The sequence below is a fragment of the Semicossyphus pulcher genome, unplaced genomic scaffold, assembly GCF_022749685.1.
Source record: "Semicossyphus pulcher isolate SPU_LCO1_2020_fin unplaced genomic scaffold, fSemPul1.0.p SCAF_18, whole genome shotgun sequence".
NCBI classification, from domain to species: Eukaryota; Metazoa; Chordata; class Actinopteri; order Labriformes; family Labridae; genus Semicossyphus; species Semicossyphus pulcher.
The window spans coordinates 21,654,771-21,673,932 of record NW_027211691.1 but is presented as its reverse complement, the minus strand read 5'-3'; the positions used below and the strand labels follow the sequence as shown (position 1 = coordinate 21,673,932).

Sequence of the window (19,162 nt, the reverse complement as noted above, 5' to 3'; positions counted from 1 at the left end):
TACATCCTGGTCCTTTGGAAAAAAAAAAAGAAATCCGGAAACACATTCATCTTTATTTTGTATTATTCTGAATTTCGTGTTAAGAATAAGTTTTAATATGCATTCGTATATCAAATAATATTTTGTTGTCGTTATTATCAAAACAAAACAAAACAAAACAAAACAATTTATTTTCATCAATACTGATTATGTTTAATGCATTTACTCCATGCTGTCTTTTGTTTCTAAACTAACACAATGCAAAATGATTACTTCTACATCCAAATAATGTTAAATATGAAAGAATAACAGAGGGTAAAGCATAATGTTGTACTTGACTTTACTTAGAGAACCTGAAGGCAACACTAGCCCTTAAACTAGAGCAGAGAAAAATTGATCAGGGTTTGCACAGCTGCTTAGCTGCTTGGCTTAGCTGCAATAATAAAAAAAATTAGAGTGTGGATCCAGATACTGGGTTTCATCCAACCAAAAGGTCAAGACAGTAAAAGGACACCAATAAATGTTGATGGTCTGACTCAGTTGGACAAGAAAACAAGCTCCTAGTCTGACTCATTAAGCCATAAATGGACCAAGGAAACATAAAACTACTTGTGGGTTAGGCCTTAAATGTGGATGCAGTTCACATTAATATTATGACAATTTAAAGTCAAACAGAGCCTCCAGCGTGTCAGTAAAAACATTGTATTTTTCATGTATGCTGTAACACCTATTTGTTTAATGTCAGTCAGTCAGAAAGATGCTCATAATGAAAGTGAAATATTTCTGGCTCTTCTCTATTGTGATGCGACAACATGAGCGGATCGAGCAGACAAACAGGACAGATGCCCTCATGTACACGTGACCTCAAACTTCCTTCGTCCTGCCAAGTAAACAGCTGACTGCGGACAAGACGGACGAACTGTCGGACAGTGAAACTATTATTTGATCTCTGTTGAAAACAATCACAGCAGGAGGACTCATGACTCAGCTGACTGCGTTAATTTATTTAGTCTCGACTGTCATCACAGCATGACTGAGTTTTCTATTACCTAATTAAAATAGTAACCTCAATTCTAGCCCCAAGTACAGCTATCCAAAACATAAACTGAAGTCTTAGACATAAAATAGTGACTGAAGAAGTTAAAAATGGCCGAAATTACCTCAGTGTCATCCCTGAGGTCACGTCCACACCTCTGCATCTAGAGGAAAAACATATCACCCATTTTTCCACAGACCTACCTGCAGACTACAGAAACGTCAGTGCAGCTTCCATCATCATATGTTGTTTTAATGAGGCTTGGCACAGCAGCTCATCACAAATCTTCAGCTACCTAGAAGCCATAGCTTGGCACTCAGCCATGATATGCTACTAAAACAACAAACACATTCAGCTATGAAGGACTTTATCAGTAATAGGTAGGGCTGTCCCTACCAACAGGTGAGACCAGTGTGTGTGTGTGTGTGTGTGTGGGTTGTATTTGCATAGTCAGAAATACTTAACGTGCCTGCAGTTTGAGTTCATCATTTTACTACCTGGGCACACTGAACAAGTGAGACTGAACAGGATCACTGTAGTTTGATGCAATGAAGATGGACAACTTCATGTGAGGAAAAGCTGCGTGACATCCTGAGAGAAAGGTTAGTAACACACACACTTCAAATAAACAGATGAGAAAATGCATCTTAGACAGGAACACACACACACAGGCTGAACACTTATTCTGCTTCTCTCATGATGGGTCGGATTCCGCTCAGGGAGGAGTTTCGTGTGTCTCCGATCCAATCAGGACGAGAGGAAACAGGTCAGGTAGCCGAAGAGGACCTCAGAGAGAAAGCGCAGGCCGGGCAGAGCAGCCACGCACGTCAGGAGGTAAGAGAGAGCACACACACACATTCACACACCTTTAACTCTGTGAGATCACAGCTCCCTTCTGGGCCTGTCAATGTGCATCAGCGTATAAATGTTGATATAACAGCAGGGCCACTTATTTGCGTGTATGAGTGTGTGTGTGTGTTTGAGTGAGTGTCAGAGCAGAAATAGGGCAGTGCCATTTTAGTCACTAAGATGAGAAGGAGTGTTTTGAGGACACAAGTGTCAGGTTTGATGAAGATGCAGCAAAAAAATGACCAAGAACTAATGTGGTTTCATTTAGCAGACATGTATGTGTTCACATGATGCATCTGCCTCCATTAGAATCCATGGATATAATGGAAGCAGGCAGTTATGTGTTTGAGTGTTTCTTGCTTAAATGTGCCATTTTTTGAATGAAGTTTGGTATTAGAGTTTAAGTCTTTCCCTCACTGGAACCCTTTACCTTGATTAGTTTAAGGAACTTTAGTAAGTGTTCAATCAATTACACATCTGTAAATATCAGAGAGACAGACATTTTTATTAACGTGTTTCATTCTTAAATGTGCAATTATTTGAATGAAGTCTGGTCTTGCAGGTCAATGATTTCCCTCTCTGAAACCTTTAACTTTAATAAGATGTAATAATCAAAGACCATACCTGGTTTTAGAAACATTCGTGACTATTAAATAAGCAGACTGTTTATTAGATGGTTCAAGGGTTTCATTCTTAAATGTGCAATTTTTTGAATGAAGTTTGGTCTTGCAGCTGAACCATTCCCCTCACTGTAACCTTTCATTGTAATTACACGTAGACAATATTGGAATCGAGGACCATACTTGTCATGAGAAACATTTGTCAATATCAAAGAAGCAGACAGTATTTGTTCAAGGGTTTCATTCTTAAATGTTCCACTTTTTGAATGAAGTTTGGTCTTGAAGGTGAGTTATGTCCCTCACTGAAGCCTTAACTGTAATTATAGCTTATAAAAGATTGTTTGCATCAAGGACCATTCTTGCCATTATCAACATCTTTGGCTATAACGGCAGCAGAGTGTTTGAGTGTTACATGCTTTAATGTTCCATTTTTTGAATGAAGTTTGGTCTTGAAGCTGAGTTATGTCCCTCTCTTTATTAAAGCGTAAAACTTTAAAAAGGATGTTTTAATCAAGGACCATACAACATCTACAGATGTAATGGAAGGTTATCTGTTTGAGTGTGTCATGCTTTGAATGAAGTTTGGTCTCAGGCAAATTATTCCCATCACAATAACCTTACACTGTAATCATAGCTGTACGATGTTACAATCAAAGACCATACTGAGCATTAGAACCATGTGTGACTATGAAATAAGCAGACAGTTTTTGCTCAAGGGTTTTATTCTTAAATGTTTCACTTTTTGAATGAAGTTTGGTCTTGTAGGTGAGTTAGGTCCTTCACTGAAGCCTTAACTGTAATTATAGCTTTAAAAGGTGTTTGAATCAAGGAACGTACTTGTCATTATCAACACCTATAGATATAATGGAAGCAGACAGTTTAGCGTTTGAGTGTTTTTTGCTAAAATGTTCCACTTTTTGAAAGAAGTTTGGTCTTGAAGGTGACTTATGTCCCTCTCTTTATTGAAGCTTAAAACTTTAAAAAGGATGTTCGGATCAAGGACCATACTTATGAAAACCTATGAGAATAATGGAATCATTTTTTGAATGACGTTTGGTCTTGCAGGTAAATAAATCCTCACTTGAACCTTTTACTGTAATTATAGCTTGAAGATGTTAGAAGGGCTTCATGCTTGAATGTTCCATTTTTTGAATGAAGTTTGGTCTTACAATTAAATTATTTCCCTCACTAGCACCTTTCACTGTAATTAACTTAAACACACTTGTCACTAGTAACATTTTAAGAATACAATATCAGAAGGTAGTTTTGTGCTTGTTGCTTAAATGTTCAATTATTTCAAAAATCTACTTTGGTCTTAAAGTAAAATGATTTCCCTAACTGAGACCCTTGACCGCCTAAAAAACATTAACATTTGTTTAAATTAGGACCACACTTGTCGTTAGAAACATTTGTGAGTATCGTGTTTGACTATTTTGTTTTTCATGCTTAAATGTGCCGTTTTTTGAATGAGGTTTGGTCATTGGGACGTTTCAGTGTAACTGTAGTTTAAAAACCCTAAAAAAGATGTTCAAACTTCTGCTCAGAGCTGCTGTTTGACAATGTTTTGGTTCGTCACTGTGGGTGTCCATGTGTGCCTAAGAGTGTGTGAGTGTGTGGATAGAAAGCAGGTCCCCTCTGTGTATCCATCTGCTATTTATAGTGAGAACAAATCCCAGATATGAGAGGAATCCTTCTACCACTTACGAGGCAGAGAGAGTGAGAGAAAGAGAGAGGGCAGAGAGAAGAAGGAACGAGAAAGAGAAAGAAAGAGATGAAGAGTAGGTAGGAAACAAGTGTGTGAGACATGGATAGAAAGTGACCCAGACGAAGAAGCCCAAGCGAGTATAAAGCCATTAGATTCATTATAGTGTCCTTGACAGGTAAGTTACATCTGATTTGCTTATGTTTGTGTGTGTTTGAATGGAAAGTAGGTTTAGGCCATATGTTAATGTCTATTCATTCACCTTTTTGTTGTTTTAAAAGGATTAGTCTGGAAGTGACCTACTGTAACCTTACTCTGTCTCAAAGTACTTTTCCTCGCTGCCCGTGGTACTTAGCCCTAATGCTAATGCTAATCCTAATGTGAATAGTTCAAAATTTGGATGGAAAAAACACTTATTTGCCGTCTATTTTAAGAGTTACAAGAAACAAATTGGCACAACTCTCATGTCTGTATGCTAAATATGAAGCTAGAGCCAGATTAGCTTACTTTATTAACTAAACCTTATCAATGGTTAGCTTCCTTTCCAAGAAATAGTCCAGCAATTAACTTTGTGAAGCCAAAACTTTTTTGTAGCAAAATGTATAAAACATGTTACTTAGTTAGCATTAGCTGTAGAAGTGTTGGTTAGTCAGATTTTGTTACTTTTGGAAAGAGCATGCTAGCTGTTTTACCCTGCTTCCAGTCTTTGTGCTAAGTTATGCTAAGCTGAGCTAAGCTAATCGCCTGCTGGCTCTAGCTTCATAGTGGTATGAGTCACTTCACCAAAGCCCTTGGCGGGAAAGAAATGTGGCATTGGATCCTGTTTTACTGTGTTAAGCTTTTAAAGGCTCCTGTAGTAATCATGCTGAAGTTAGAGCTAGTACATGTTGAGCAAAAGTTACTTTTACTGAAATTATATAATAACTGACACAGATGCTAGCTTTGGGATGATAACAAGCCTTCAATAACATTGTTAAAATGCTGAGTTGGTTCATCACTTTTTTCGTCTGTTAGCATGCTAATATTTTCTCATTAGCACCGAAACTAAAAAGTGTTTAATGCTGCTTTTACTTTAGCAGCTATTTGGTGAAAAAACAAAGTATTGGTATCCAGAGGATCTAGATTATCCTCTGGAGACCATGAATATCATTGGTAAATTCCCGGCATCCATCAAATAGTTACCTAAATTTCCCTACGAACCAAGAATGACAACCTTTTAGTGAATCCAGGGGTGAGTTCAAAGTCGTTAGGATTCATCCTCTGATGCTCATGAATGTCTAAGTAATGTCTTAAGTTATTTAATAATGCTACTACACATGCAGCTGTCACTCTGTTGATATGCCAACAGTATTACTGTCATGACACAAGCTCACACTGTACCTCAAAGAGCCTTTTTGTCAGGAGTCGGCACAGAGGTTTAAAGGGTTTCAATGTTTGAAGATTTGAATAATTTAAAGTATGAGGAATAATTAAACCTGTGGTTATGATCGTGTGTGCAGAGAGGTTATGTGTGAAAGTGAAAGGGCTTGTCAGGCTTTGCAGTGTGGCGTCAGGGGGCAGCTGCTACTCATGGCTCACATAAATATCATCCCCTTGTGTAAGCATGAGCATGCGTGTGTGTGTGTAGTTGTGTATTTTAGGATATTCAGGCCTTTGCATGTCAAGGACGGTAGATCTCTTACTGTATGTTGTTGCACAAACAGCACCCTGGAAACGGTACCGAAGCGTTGCCATTGAATACAGCAGCAGCAGGCAGAGGGTCTGTGACTCTCTCTGTCTCTCTGGTCCTCTGCTCTGCTCTGAGCCTCTCGCAGATAAGATAAATAGGCCATGGAAACTTCTACGATTAGAAACCACTTGGGTCGGTGTTGATCCATGAAATAGCAGGAGGGGGGAGGAAGTAGAAAATAATAGAAAGCAGGCAAGATAAAATGAGGAAGAAGAACACAGAGAGGGATGTAAAATAAACTAATTTAGACTAGTTTCAGTCATTTCTAAAACTGTTTTTAGTGTGCAAGATTGTTAAATTAGATTATTTTTTGGCAGAATAAAGTCTAAATGAGGCGTAACCTCAGCAGAAACCTTCGTAAGTTAGACCGTAACAATAAGAGGGGGGGAATCGGTTGCTGGCAGATTCTATCAGCTGTAGCTAGCTAGCTTTTTAAGCTAACGTAAGCTCCATGACTTGGCTCTTTCTATTAACGTTTTCATACAAAAATCTTGTAAAATGTGATTCAAATATAAACACTGGGATAAAATTCATGACATGTCAAAGCAGCACAACATACATATACAATATGCTTGGCAGTCAAGTGGTCTAATAGTGAGATCAATGCTGCAAGGCAAAAGCTACATGAACGTAAAATGGTTAGCTAGTTGTTAGCAAGTGTCCAGAATTCACAAGGCTAACAATTCAGCTAGCTAGCAAGCCAGTTATGCTAGATTGGACTATCAATATGTTCATAAACATGAAATACAATGACAATAAAAACTTTATACCTTTAAAATTAAGAAAGAAATATAAACTTCCATGTCCCCCACCGTTTCTGAACAGCTCAGCAAACACATCGCACATTTGTGGATTCATGATACCACAAGAGGCGCGTAATATGGACTCTTCTTGTAAACACATAAAATTTGAAGGCACAATATTTAAGAAACATACTGTATAAAGTAGTGCCAGTGTCTGTTCTAATACTTACTATGCTTGTAAATAAAGGCACTATGCCGTAATCTTGTACGATATTCAATTATTCCAGTAGGGGTTTATTTAAGTCTTCATTGATCCCATTTGAAGCCTGTCCATGCTACTACTTCTGAGCTAAGGAAAGTGAAATGCATTTATTTCCTACTTATCCTGCCATACTGATCTATACTTTATCTCTCTTTCACACACTTGGTGAAATTGAGGCCCTGCTGGACTTTTATTTGACATTCCCTGCTGTCTCTGTCTCTCTCATAAATGATTCAGAGAACAGTTCCTGTACCTGCTTCTCTCTGTAAGAGTCGCTAAGCAACTGAAATGTTATCCCGGGCCTTCAAAACCACCGAAACAGAGTCCTGATGCCCCCAACACTCTCACACACACACTCAAATACACACTCCTGAATGTCTGTGGTCTCTGCTTCCTCCAGGTCAGTGGACTTACCGGGGGGGACAATGTCCAAACCTTCGTCCAACGTAAAGGCCCTGCAGGTAAAAGACTTTCATCTGTGTGCACAATAAGGTGTGAGTGTGTGTCCTTTATTGAACTTTAACTTTATTTAACAACTTTAAAACCATCATGTCTGAGTTTTGTAGCTGCTATATTTCTTCCCTGACAACCATAAACATGCAAGCTAATGCAGCAATAAAATGGCATAAAAGCTTTAACCTAATAGCACTATAAGTCTTGTTGAAAATAAAGACTGCAGATGACAGTTTTGCTTCCACATTTAAGTATTTATTGGTAAAGGCAAATACAGAGTTCAGACTGTGCATATACAGTACCAAGGCTTTGTTAGTGCAGAGTTGTAGCGAGGCAAAAAATGAGGTGTTGTCTGTATCCAACCCAGCGTCAGCGTTTCCTGAAATCGTCACGTAATAAAATCTACAGGATTATTGACACAAATTTTCCCCCTTTTCTGGGTGAAATTACCACAACCTCTTAACAGGGTATTATGTGGTGACAGAACATCATTTTTTGAGCCGGCAGCATGTGAAATAAAGTTAAAACTCCGTCTGGACCTGTGAGATTGTCCAAATTGTCATCTTTTTTTAAACCTCTCCAAGTTGTTTTTATGTCTTAAAGGTATAATCTCAAAGATGTCAGTTTCGTTCTCTTTGGCGGCACCTATGGCGATAAACGGTTATTGCGGGAGCACACTTCCCAGATATCCAGACAGTGCTGCATGTGTGACGTCCCCGGTTGGCTCCGGTTGTAACTCTTGATTTTCCTGGCTGACGGCCGCTTTCCTTTTCAGACTGTTTGCTTCATCTGAGCGTCGAGTTTGTTTCTTTTTCTTTGGATTTTCACTTATTGTTGAAGTTGTATCTGTAGTCATCGATCTTTTCTTTGTTTGTTCAGCCATAGTAGATTACCGTTTACGCGCAACACTTGCAGAGAGCGGAAAAGCAGCCGCTTAGCTCCGCCTACCCTCTCTGGCAGACCAACCACTGCTGGCTGATGGAAAACGCGTCACTAACTGGGCGCCGCTTGGGATTTTTTCCACTAAAGTCGCACCAGACAGCCAGTCTGTGATACTGCAAATGCAAAGGCTTTCATCAGTGGGCCATAGGCTCAATCACCATTGTGTTACCTCATTCGGTGATAGATAGAGACTTAACACACATTTAAATGAAAATCTTTGAGATTATCACTTTAGGCTAAACAAGGTAACAATTTCACAACATAATTAGCGTTGGGAAAGTGTCCCCGTCAATATTAGGTGTGTGAATCACAAGTTTTATCACCATATGATATTTTATTGATATTGCTGACATCACTCTGCCTGCCACGATCCAATTTTGCTTTGATTTAATTCAGGGGTCTGCGATTGAGTTAAGATAATATCACAGGCCTCTTTAACACAATCCTTACATTGAACTCATAACATCTACTTCCAATTGAAAACCGTGCTGTCACAAAGAAAAAGGAGAGTTTGTGTCCATATTAAAAACTGTAGATACATTTCATGACCGTTTCACCAGCTGCTTTTTTCGACCGCTGGTCGTCGTATTACTGTGATCCTGTTGTAATGGCTTTGTGCGTGCATGTCAGAGAGGGTCTCTTCCATCGTCTCTCTCCTCGTTGTGCTCGTTGTCATGTCTAACCATGGGATAGGCATCTGGACATTATTTTAACACCGGTACAGTACAAATATGAGGTTCTTCACTTCGTCCCCATCTCAGCAATACTTCTTAAGTTCACCACAAACAAGAACAGCAGCACAGCTTTACATCTTAAATAATCAACATTTTTATCAAAAAACAACTTCAGGTCAGCAGGCGAGGTTATAATCGATTTCATCTTTCAACTGTTTCAAAAGCAAAAGTTAAAGTAAATTCTTATTTTCAGGGCAGCTGTTAGCGTCCCTTTAATCCCTACAAGACAAAACTCGACTTCATGTTTCAGGTGATACAAACACTCCCCCCATTTATGTGTTAAATTAAAAGTGGCTGATAAATCGCAGATGTATAAACTTCAGCCTTTCAAACACAGACAATATAAATATTTAAATGAACCCATTTACAATGTCAGTGTTTGCTCTTCTTCGTAGAGTGTGTACACTCTGATATAAACACACGATTATGTGATGATTTTGGCAGAAGATTCTCAAATATCAAATGTTGGCGTGTTCTTTAAACACCATCAAGTGCAGCGATAGAACGAGTTTGATTCCAAAAAAGCAACATGAACAAAAATTTGATGTATACAATGTCTTTCCTTATTATAAACAAGTAACTTATAAGCATATCTGTGTCAAAAAAGTTTGTCAAATAACTGAATGGAAAGCACAGGCTGTCTGGAAAGCTACACCAACTTTAAACAGTTAAATGCTTTTAAATGTTTGAGACTAATTATAGTAAATTATTTCTGACTTGTGGTTTAAGTGCTTAAACTTCCACAAACAGCAGCATGGCCCTTTCAAACAAATGGACTGTGCAGAACAATTGTTCCTCTTTTGGACTCAGAGGCAGATGGCTCTTATAGATCCACTTTAACACAGGACACCCTCTGTTTTATACCCGGCAATTATAAAACACAAAACAACCGAGAAGCAGAGTTGGGTTGCTGCCATTATGGCTGTTAGATCCCACAAACCTTTGAATATAATAATGATATAAGGGTCTCACATTTAGGCCAAAAGTTATCTAGAGTATCGTTTTTAAGATGTACTTTTAATGTTCACAAAACACTTTGAGCAACTGTACTCAGAAAGCAAGCTTTTAACGATTCGTTAACTTTTAAGATAAATGATTATTATATTGACAAACCCATGTCATACAAAACTCCGGTAAAGTTTGTTGTTCCACCTTAGCCTCCTTCCAAAGAAGCCAGTTTCAGTTACTTCTTATAACTCAAAAAAGTAAGCATAAAATATCCTCTCAATATCCCCGAACAGCTTGTGCACCACTGCAGCATTTTGTGCCTGGAATGTCCAATATTTACTCCCCCAAAGCACATCCTTCACTTACAATGCCCCGGCTGCATATTCCCTGAAGTGCACCCTTCCCTACACCCTGAAGTAAAGAAGCAGGAGATAAATCATGTTGTGCACAACAGTAGAGAGAATAAAGATGATAAATGAGTAAATATTTAGGCCCTCGTTGCAGATGTTTGTCTGCGCAGGCTGTTTGGAGAAGATTTCAGCGTCTCCATTCGTCTCCATTCAGGCATCCATTGGTTTCTATTCATGTAAGACTGTTACTTATTAACTTATTAATTTCTGACTCTAGCTTTAGACTGCAGTAAGGTAATAAAAAATAGCATTACAGTGACAACCTTGAGGGTTATGTCAGTTTTTTGGGGCTCCGAAAATCTAGGCTTACCATCTTGACTCTAAGGGCCTGATCAGACAGAACGCATTTTAGCAGCTAGGGGCTTTTTTGTCATTGTTTTCAATGAGAGGCTTTTTGCGTGCTGCTGTCGCGTTGCAGAGCGGCTCGTGTTTTTCCACTCTGTGTGCCTCGCGTTTTTGAGGAAACGCTCCGAGCGCCTCGGGTGGAAAAAACTTCAACTCAAAGCAGAAAATTGCCCGACGTCATGGACGTTTTTTCTGATTGTCCAATCCGATGAAAGGAGAGGCGGGCCTTCTGTCAGTTTACAATATAACTGTGAGGTTAATGACAGTTAATGATTCGGTGGTTGCCTTAACAACAGTAGAAAAAAAGGCGCAGCGAGCTGCTCTTTCTTTAACCGTAGGCTTCAGCAAAACGGGCAGTGCCGTGCGCCCGTCTGATCGGGCCCTAATGCCTTTATGCTAGGCTAAGCTAAGCTAACCGTCCTGGCTCTAGCTTCACTCTACAGATTGGTATCAGTCCTCTCATCAAATTCTTGGCAAAGCTTATAACTAACTTCTTACAAGGTCAAACTATGATTGAATCTTTAAATTGAGCGTAAAATATTCCTTTTTGGTTTTGCCCGATGGAATGTCGGAAGATGATTGCTAACAGCACGCTAAGCATAAGACAGTAAACAATCCCAGCCAAAGCAACATTACAGTAATACAAATCTTAGCAAACATGCTGCGAATGAGGCGAATTCTTCCAGAACTTTCCGTCCAGTCTTTAAATCCTTAATCTCTGGAGAAAAATAATAAAAGCGTCCTCTGTGACAAACACCACACTCCCTCTCTGTACAGCTGTACAATATGAGCATATATACAATACATTACAGGTACAGTACAATGCAAAACATCAAATCCAAGTGACAGGACGTCAGGGCAGGCAGCAGAAGAACATTTAGTTAGCAGGCAGATCTCTGAGCTCTGTACGTGTGTGTATGTGTTTGTGTGTGTGTGTGTGTGTGTGTGTGTGTGTGTGTGCAACCCAATTTACATAAAGACACATTGCTCTTTCAGGGACAGGATGATTAGCAGGAAGTAGGGGTCATAATCAAAACAAGGGGTTTTGAGGAAAAAGCACACACACACAGCCACACACTCACACACACAAACACACACACACATGCAGAGACAGGAAATTTGTTTAAGTGTAGAGAGTATTTCATTGGCTGTTCTTGCTGTCCGTCAGGCTAATTTGAACATCCCGATGGGAGCTCTGCGTCCAGGGGCGGGACATCCTGTCAAGAGGAGAGAGGAGACAGTAGACACAGAAGAGGTAAGAGAACGCACGCACAATCGCTCACACGCACATGCACAGGAAAGTGAAAGCAATCATTAACACTAGGGTTATTGTATTGTTTCTCAGGCTCAGACACCAGAGCAGCCCAGCGCTGCAGCACAGACGCCAGAGGAGAAGAAGGCGCTACCGGGTGCAGTGAAGCTGCCGGGGCCGGCTGTTAACCTATCAGAGCTGCAGAACGTCAAGAATGAACTACGATGGGTCACCAAGGAATAACATGTAGGTGGTGACAGTCGTATATATAAACCCTGCATATACCACAAATCCTACTGCTTTTTGATTCAAGTTTTATTCCTGCAAATATTTATTTCTCTTCTTCTGACCTTTAAAACCTGGTTTGTTAAAGGAGCAATTCTGGAAAAGGCCACTGTCAGTCAAAGCTGGTGTTCTCTGTAATCGATAGAAGCAATCATATTTGAAATTGGCGACATAGCTGTGAAGAAAGTTGTACAAACAGCTCGTGGTTTTGCCCATTCTACATTCCTACAACACCCAGCGTGCATGCGCCCCTCCCTCTGAAAGCGAGAGACGCTGGAGTGAAATACTACCGTTTTCACTGCAGGCGATGGTTCAGAGGGGAACAGAATCTGAAATACGACGAGAATATACCGGTGGATCGTCTAAAAAATCTTCAGGTCTGCAGTCTACATTTCAAACCTGATTTTGAACGAGACATGACATCGAAGGCGGGCGTCCTAGATTGAGGAAGTGTAGTTCAGGGAGCTCCCTGGCCTCTGCCAGATGACGCGTTTCACATAGTCTGGTGGAGGTTTTCCAGGGCCCATTGGAGAAGCGGATAGCTTCCTCCAAAGGCACAGAGCCAAATTGCTTTTTTTCCTACCATTATGGCATTAGCTCCCCATGATAGCATGATAGGACTGAGGTTGAAAATTGAAGAACTGGCCCTTTAAAAGTACTGAAGTGGTACCCTTCCTCTTGTCTACAAACTGGGCTTAGAAATCGGATAAAAGTAAAGAAAAATACTGAATAGTGTGAGAAAAAGATGCTGTTTCTCCCTCATTCAATAACCTCAACTCTTCTTCCTGCCTTACACAAAGGTACCCATTACTATTTAAGTGATACTCTGAACATACTTAACAATTACCAAGTATTTGTGGGCCGTAATTTAAAGTATTCTCAACACTGCAGCAGTAAAACAACGTCATTAGTTCAGTGGCACGTTTTAAGCCAATACAGGTCATGAGGATTAAAGCTGTTAATATCTTTGTATCATTATCTGGACACACACAGACTTTTATTTCCCACTAACCTCTCTTGGTAACTTGGAAAGGGAAATTACGTAATCCTTGTGTCTTTTAAAGGAGAAAATGCAAATAAAAAGCAAACTACAGCCAGGAAAAACAAAGATTAATGTACAGACTGTGTCACAGAGCCTTTGTGTGAGATGCAAATCCTGTCACTGGGGTCGAAAACAAAGTTAGTAGATAATTTCACTCTCCAAATTCAGGTCAGCACAGAGAAAACAGCATTCAAAGCAGCCATTCAGATATTCTAATGTCACACTAACAGGCAAAACTTGTGTACTCAAAATAATAAAATAAATAAAAGTCAAATAAAGTCAAATGAAAATGTACTTCCCTGTTTGATCCCTTTGTGTTAATCGCTTTTATACTGTGGTGTGGTAATAACTTGATTCTGATTGGCTGCAGGGTGTGCATTATTTTCTGACAATATACACCTACTAAGTAGTTACGGTGACCGTGTCTGTTTACTGTTCTAAATTAATGCTCTGGCTACATAACACCACGAGCCTGTATCTGAAATAACTAACAGAGTGCCGTCAAAGCCTCTGGTTACAATTTCTTGCAAACTTCTGGCCGCCGCATCGTTCCTTTAATCCCTGATAATGGACACTCTTTTGGCAGCATCCCTTATATATATTATATATCACTACATTTTTTATTACGGATGCCTTTTTATTAGGTGAAGTAACCAAAAAAAATAGATTTATGTAGAGCTGCAAACATTTGGCAAGTCCCCTCAAACAGTGCAACTTTAACTTGTTTTAATCTAATCGGACTTTCCTTGGGCTGCAGTAAATCTTAAGTCATCACATCCTGCGGGCTGTTATTGGCTTGGGGCTACACCTCCACTGCCAGAAGGTTTTATAAGAGGAAAGCTTTAAGCATTAAGATTAGCACCATTAACTATAAAATTAACTATTAGATGTATCATCATGTTGTTGTAACAGTCTGATAAACGCTGAGGTCCTGGCTGCCATCACTGACACGCCACAATAATAACTTGTAGTGGTCTGGGCTCGCCACAGGGGGTCAGTGTGGGCTGTGCAGTTTGTGTTTGGGTCAAGCCGCGTGTGTGTGTGTGTGTGTGTGTGTGTGTGTTAGTGCCTCTGTGTGTGGGCTGGAGAGGTTGAGTCAGGCTCTATATTTATACTTTATAGAAGTGTGTGTGAGTGTGCGGGGCAGTCTGTGCTGTGACTTTCTCAGCGGGACACAGAAACCAAAATATAGCCAAACACTGTGGTTGTTCTGCCCTGCCCAAACCATGTGGGAGTGCTGTGTAGGAGATAAATTAGAGAGAGAGGCAGAAGCTGGTGCAAGTTTTAGATATAAACACGTTTTTTAAAGGCAGCAAAAAATAACACAGTGTACTATTTCTGAGCAGGTTCAGGGTGTATGTTTACTCCGTGAAAAAGACAAAATGACTCCCAAAACAAAGACAGCAGCAGCAAACATCTGCCTGATTGCTTGCTCACAATGCAATGCACAGGAAGGGAGAGAAACACATAAACAACTGTTATCTAAAGGAAGATCTAAAGAAGTTTAACCTTATGTTGTGCACAAAATGGCCAAAAGTATGTGGACATACAAACATTACACCCATATGTAGCTGTTTAATATGCTGCTGTACCAGCCTCCAACCTTTCAGTTTACACCTGATGTTTGAACCCGGTTGCAAGGATTCACAAGAGCATCACTAACGTTTGACACTGATGCTAGGCGATAAGGTCTGACTCACAGTCAGCGGTGTTGGATGGGGTGGAGGTCAGGGATCTGTAAAGGCCAGTAAAGTCCAACCCAAAGTCAGATACAAATTAAAACAAACACAAAGTGCCATAACTGCAGTTCCTCAACTGTCCACTTGAGGCTGGTCCCAAAAGCGAGGCCATCTCCATAGACTCCTGTGTTAAAATACTTCATAGCAGAACAGCCTGGTCCAAAATACAGTCTCTGTAGCTTATGTCCCTATCCATGACAACTACATAGGTGCTTATTTACATTTAAGTTCACCTGTTTAAAATATATATAGGCTGAAAATAATGCAGAATTACTTGCAAGGTTTCACCTCAGCTAATTCCAGGCACTAAACTTGACCTTTTGGGTATCATCCCCCCCATCCAAATATAAGTTGTGTCTCAATTCAGGGGCTGCATCCTTCAGATGCCGTATTTGAAGGCCAATTGCATCACAGCGACACGTCAAAGGCTGTCCCATTTCGAAGGCTCATTCAGATGCGGCCGATAAATGCGCCTTCCTTTTCCCACCGTATCCCAGGATTCATTGCGCGCCAATTCAAACGAGATGGCGGACTCTCAAGTGGCCAAGGAATACACTTTTAAATGTAAATGTTCAGTTTCGACTCAATTGAGTAGCTAGCTTAAAAAAACGATGTTGCTAGGCGACAGGGCGGGAACCGCTGGTGATGCAAACAGGAAATCCTCCCCTGGATTGGGACACAGCTGTAGTCACTTTGGACTACAAGTTGTCGACAGCCAAAATGATGAACTTGACTTCAAAAACTGTGGTCAACAAGCCATTTGATGTCAATGTGGCTACATCCACTTCTTATACTGTTTCCAAGCCACACCAACCTGAAAAGCATTTCTTCACGGACCTGGCTATGTGAATTGTTGACAAAGTTAAGTTCAAACAAGAAATGTTTTTCCCAAACAGTTGTCACAATGTGTAAAGCTTAATGTTCTAAAAGTATTGCTGTATCTTGTAGCATTAGGATTTTACTACACTGGTCCAGCCCAAAACATGAAAAATGGCCACCGAACAAGCATACCAACAAGTGCAGTACGTCAACAGAGACGTCCGCTTACTTTTCAAATACTTCACTACTTTTTCAAAACAATATTGTAAAGTAGAATGGTTTCTTGTACAGAAACTGCAATAAGAGTAAACTATGGAAATAACATACATGATACGATTGAAATGCATTGGTGCAAAGGCTTAAAGCTTGAGCTAAAATCAGATTCTTCAGCCTACTTTAGCTGCAAAATGTGAAGGCAAGAATTAAGATAAAACATGTAAAAAAAGGAGGAAAATCTTGTTTATTAATTCAAGAGTAAAAACAAGTCTTATTTTAATTAAAAACTAAAGGGTCAGCTATGCTAACTAGCACACACTTTAGCTATGGACTGCTATGTTTCTAAGCTACCAATGATAGTGAAAGGTTTCATAATATTAGGTCCTTTCTCAGTCTTTTGCCGGGGCTAAAGATTTAACTGTAGCTCTCTGGCTCTATCCACTGATCTTAAACTGGGAGCCTGAAGACCTGTGCTGCCTCCGAGAAGTGTTTATTTGACTGAAACTGAAAGTCTTTGAGATGGCAATGAACAGAAAATTGTGTGAGACAGGGAGAGAGATCACGACACGGAGAGAAACTGGAATGGAAAAGGGTCAAGAGAGAGATAAGTAGAGAGAGACAGCAGGTGATGAATCTCATATTTCTTCGCATTGAATAAAGCGACCCGGCCTTCTCAGTGTTGTCCCGGCCTTCCTGCTGTCTCTCAGGAGGTCAGCAGCTCTACGACCGCTGATAGCAGAAAGTGAAAATCTCTCACAGTGTCTTTATCTGTGTTTTTCCTCCAGGATCCCGAGCCAGGCGGAGACGGAGGAGGATAATCATCATGGACACAGACTTTCCCACTGCCACTGAAGACTACCAAACTACAGTCTAATCCCAATGTGTTCTGATAACAGCAACAGCTTTCTGTGAAGCCAACGTCTGACTATTATAATCACCCCTCTTTTAGGTTCAAACACTAGAAATATGTAGATTTCTCTCTTTGTTTTGTCACTAAATCCAAACATGACTCATGATTTGTACAAAAAGTTTACTGCTGTCGACTTACAGCGAGATACTCTGGCTTGTTTCTTCTGCAGATAAGACTCCACTTTACTTGGACTTTTTAGAAGTAAGTGAGTTGTATTGTGTTTTCTTTAGTTTCTTTGTTTTTAAGGGTATTTTTAGGGTTTAGAAGCACATTTGTTTGCGACTGACATCAATTTAAGGGATCCACTTGACAAAAAAACGAGTTGACGATGTGATCACCATCGTGAGGATACTTCATCACCATACTGTAAAAACTTCAGCTATGGATTTGTACTGACGCTTTCTATGAAATAATTCAGTTATTAATGTACATGGGATTTAAATTATATTTCTTTTTGGGAGGTTGGGGACGGTAAAGTTTTTGTTGTTTCATTGTTATAATTCCCAAAAAATGGTTTCTTCTAAAACAAATATTGCAATAAATCAATGTGGTTCTAAAAATCACAACGTCCATATCGCTTCATTACAGGCTACTTTACAAGATAATGGAGGCTGAATTTTATTGACCTGTGTTGTCTTTTCAGTTTGCACCAATCCTTTAAACACTTGCTTTAAACAATTAAGAGCATCGGTCGATTGGTGCACCATTTTGGTCCAGATTGAAATATCACAACTCAACATACCTCAACAACTATATGACTGATCTCCATTAAATTTAGCACAGATATCAAAGGTTCACAGAGGATACATTTTACCAAATTTGGTTATCCCCTGACTTCCCCACTGGCATCACCAGTCTCATATCTAATCTATTTCAACATCTAGAAGATAGCTTGATTCAATATGTTAAAGCTCCTGTGAGGAGTTTTCACTGGTTATGAAACAGACTGAAATTAATTCTGATTACTCTGTATGACCTACAAAAGCAAACCAGACCATCAGATTGATTATTTCTATATTTTGAACGCCTTAAGGTAGTTGTCAGACGAAGCGATTAACTGCACGCTGCGTTTGTTTACATTTTACAGGGCAGTGAGTGATACATATGACTGTTAACGAAAGCCGGATGAGATTCTTTGTTAAAAAACACCACTTAAACATGTACAGGACAAAATCAGCAAAGAGCTAAGAGGTACGGCTTTGTCCACAGGGGGCGCCAAAATCAACACTAACCGAAAGTTCCTCACAGGAGACATTCGTGGTTTGTCCAGAGGATGTATTCTCTGACTTACTAACATTTCCTGTAGTTCCATCATCAGGTTGTTTTATGACCAAATATTTGCTAAAATAATGACATTACCACCAGGCTAGGCTGTTTTTTGTGTTATTTAATGCTAATTAGCAAAGGTAAGTAAGCTATCACTCTAAGCTACTACGCCCTTTAAGTCCCTCTTTTTAGTTCATTATCTTTGTATAATAAAGACATGAAAGGCCAATGCTTTATATATTATGTTTTTAACTACTGTAGTTAAAGTACTAATTTTATTATTCTTGGTTGGCTTACAACCACAGGCAAACACGCTGCCAGTGAAAACTAGCCTTTCAGCTAACTTGCATGCATAAATATCTGAAATAAAGAAATACTTGTTTGCTGTGAAAAAAGGCGGACAGCTAATAATTAACTTGTTCCCACAAGATAAAGGAAAGTCCAGGATCTTAGAGGCTCTGTACTTAAACTACTGTCTAAGAGTATATCTGCTAACGTTAGCTTGTTATTATCGTCTCTGAGTGCTTAGCATGCTCACTCTGGCATTTAGCTAAAGCACCACTGTGCCTGAGTACAGCCTCACCGAGCTTCTATTGTGGCAGTGGACTTTTATTCTTGTGCCCTTGTCATTTTTTTTAAGGCAAATGTCATCTTTCTGGGTAAGTTGACAGCTACATTAGCAAAAAAAAAAAAGACAGCCTGAATAAGACGACAGGGTGAGGCAGTAAAGTTTTTAGAGGACAGCCATGTTTAAAAGGGATTATTTCACGTTGGAGACTTCCTTTTTTCCCATGTGGGTGTGAGGAGTTTGACAGTAAACCGAGCGTGACATAAAGAATGAACTGTTTTTTTTTAAACACTCCATCCAGGCAAAAATTAAA

General features: G+C 39.7%; 1 protein-coding gene across 2 annotated transcripts; it reads left to right on the top strand.

Annotated features, from left to right (window-relative positions):
• The first annotated feature begins 1,525 nt into the window (after positions 1–1,525).
• smpx (small muscle protein X-linked) lies at positions 1,526–17,575 on the top strand. Of its 2 annotated transcripts, XM_069667733.1 has the most exons (6): positions 1,526–1,617; positions 1,735–1,849; positions 7,321–7,381; positions 11,921–12,007; positions 12,098–12,250; positions 16,891–17,575. In XM_069667733.1, the coding sequence occupies exons 3-5, from the start codon at positions 7,346–7,348 to the stop codon at positions 12,245–12,247; spliced, it is 273 nt and encodes a 90-aa protein (XP_069523834.1). In that variant the 5' UTR covers positions 1,526–1,617; positions 1,735–1,849; positions 7,321–7,345; the 3' UTR covers positions 12,248–12,250; positions 16,891–17,575. The 2 variants fall into 2 exon arrangements, with proteins under 2 accessions (XP_069523834.1, XP_069523833.1); XM_069667732.1 differs by lacking the exons at positions 1,526–1,617; positions 1,735–1,849 and adding an exon at positions 4,187–4,364.
• Positions 17,576–19,162: the final 1,587 nt, after the last annotated feature.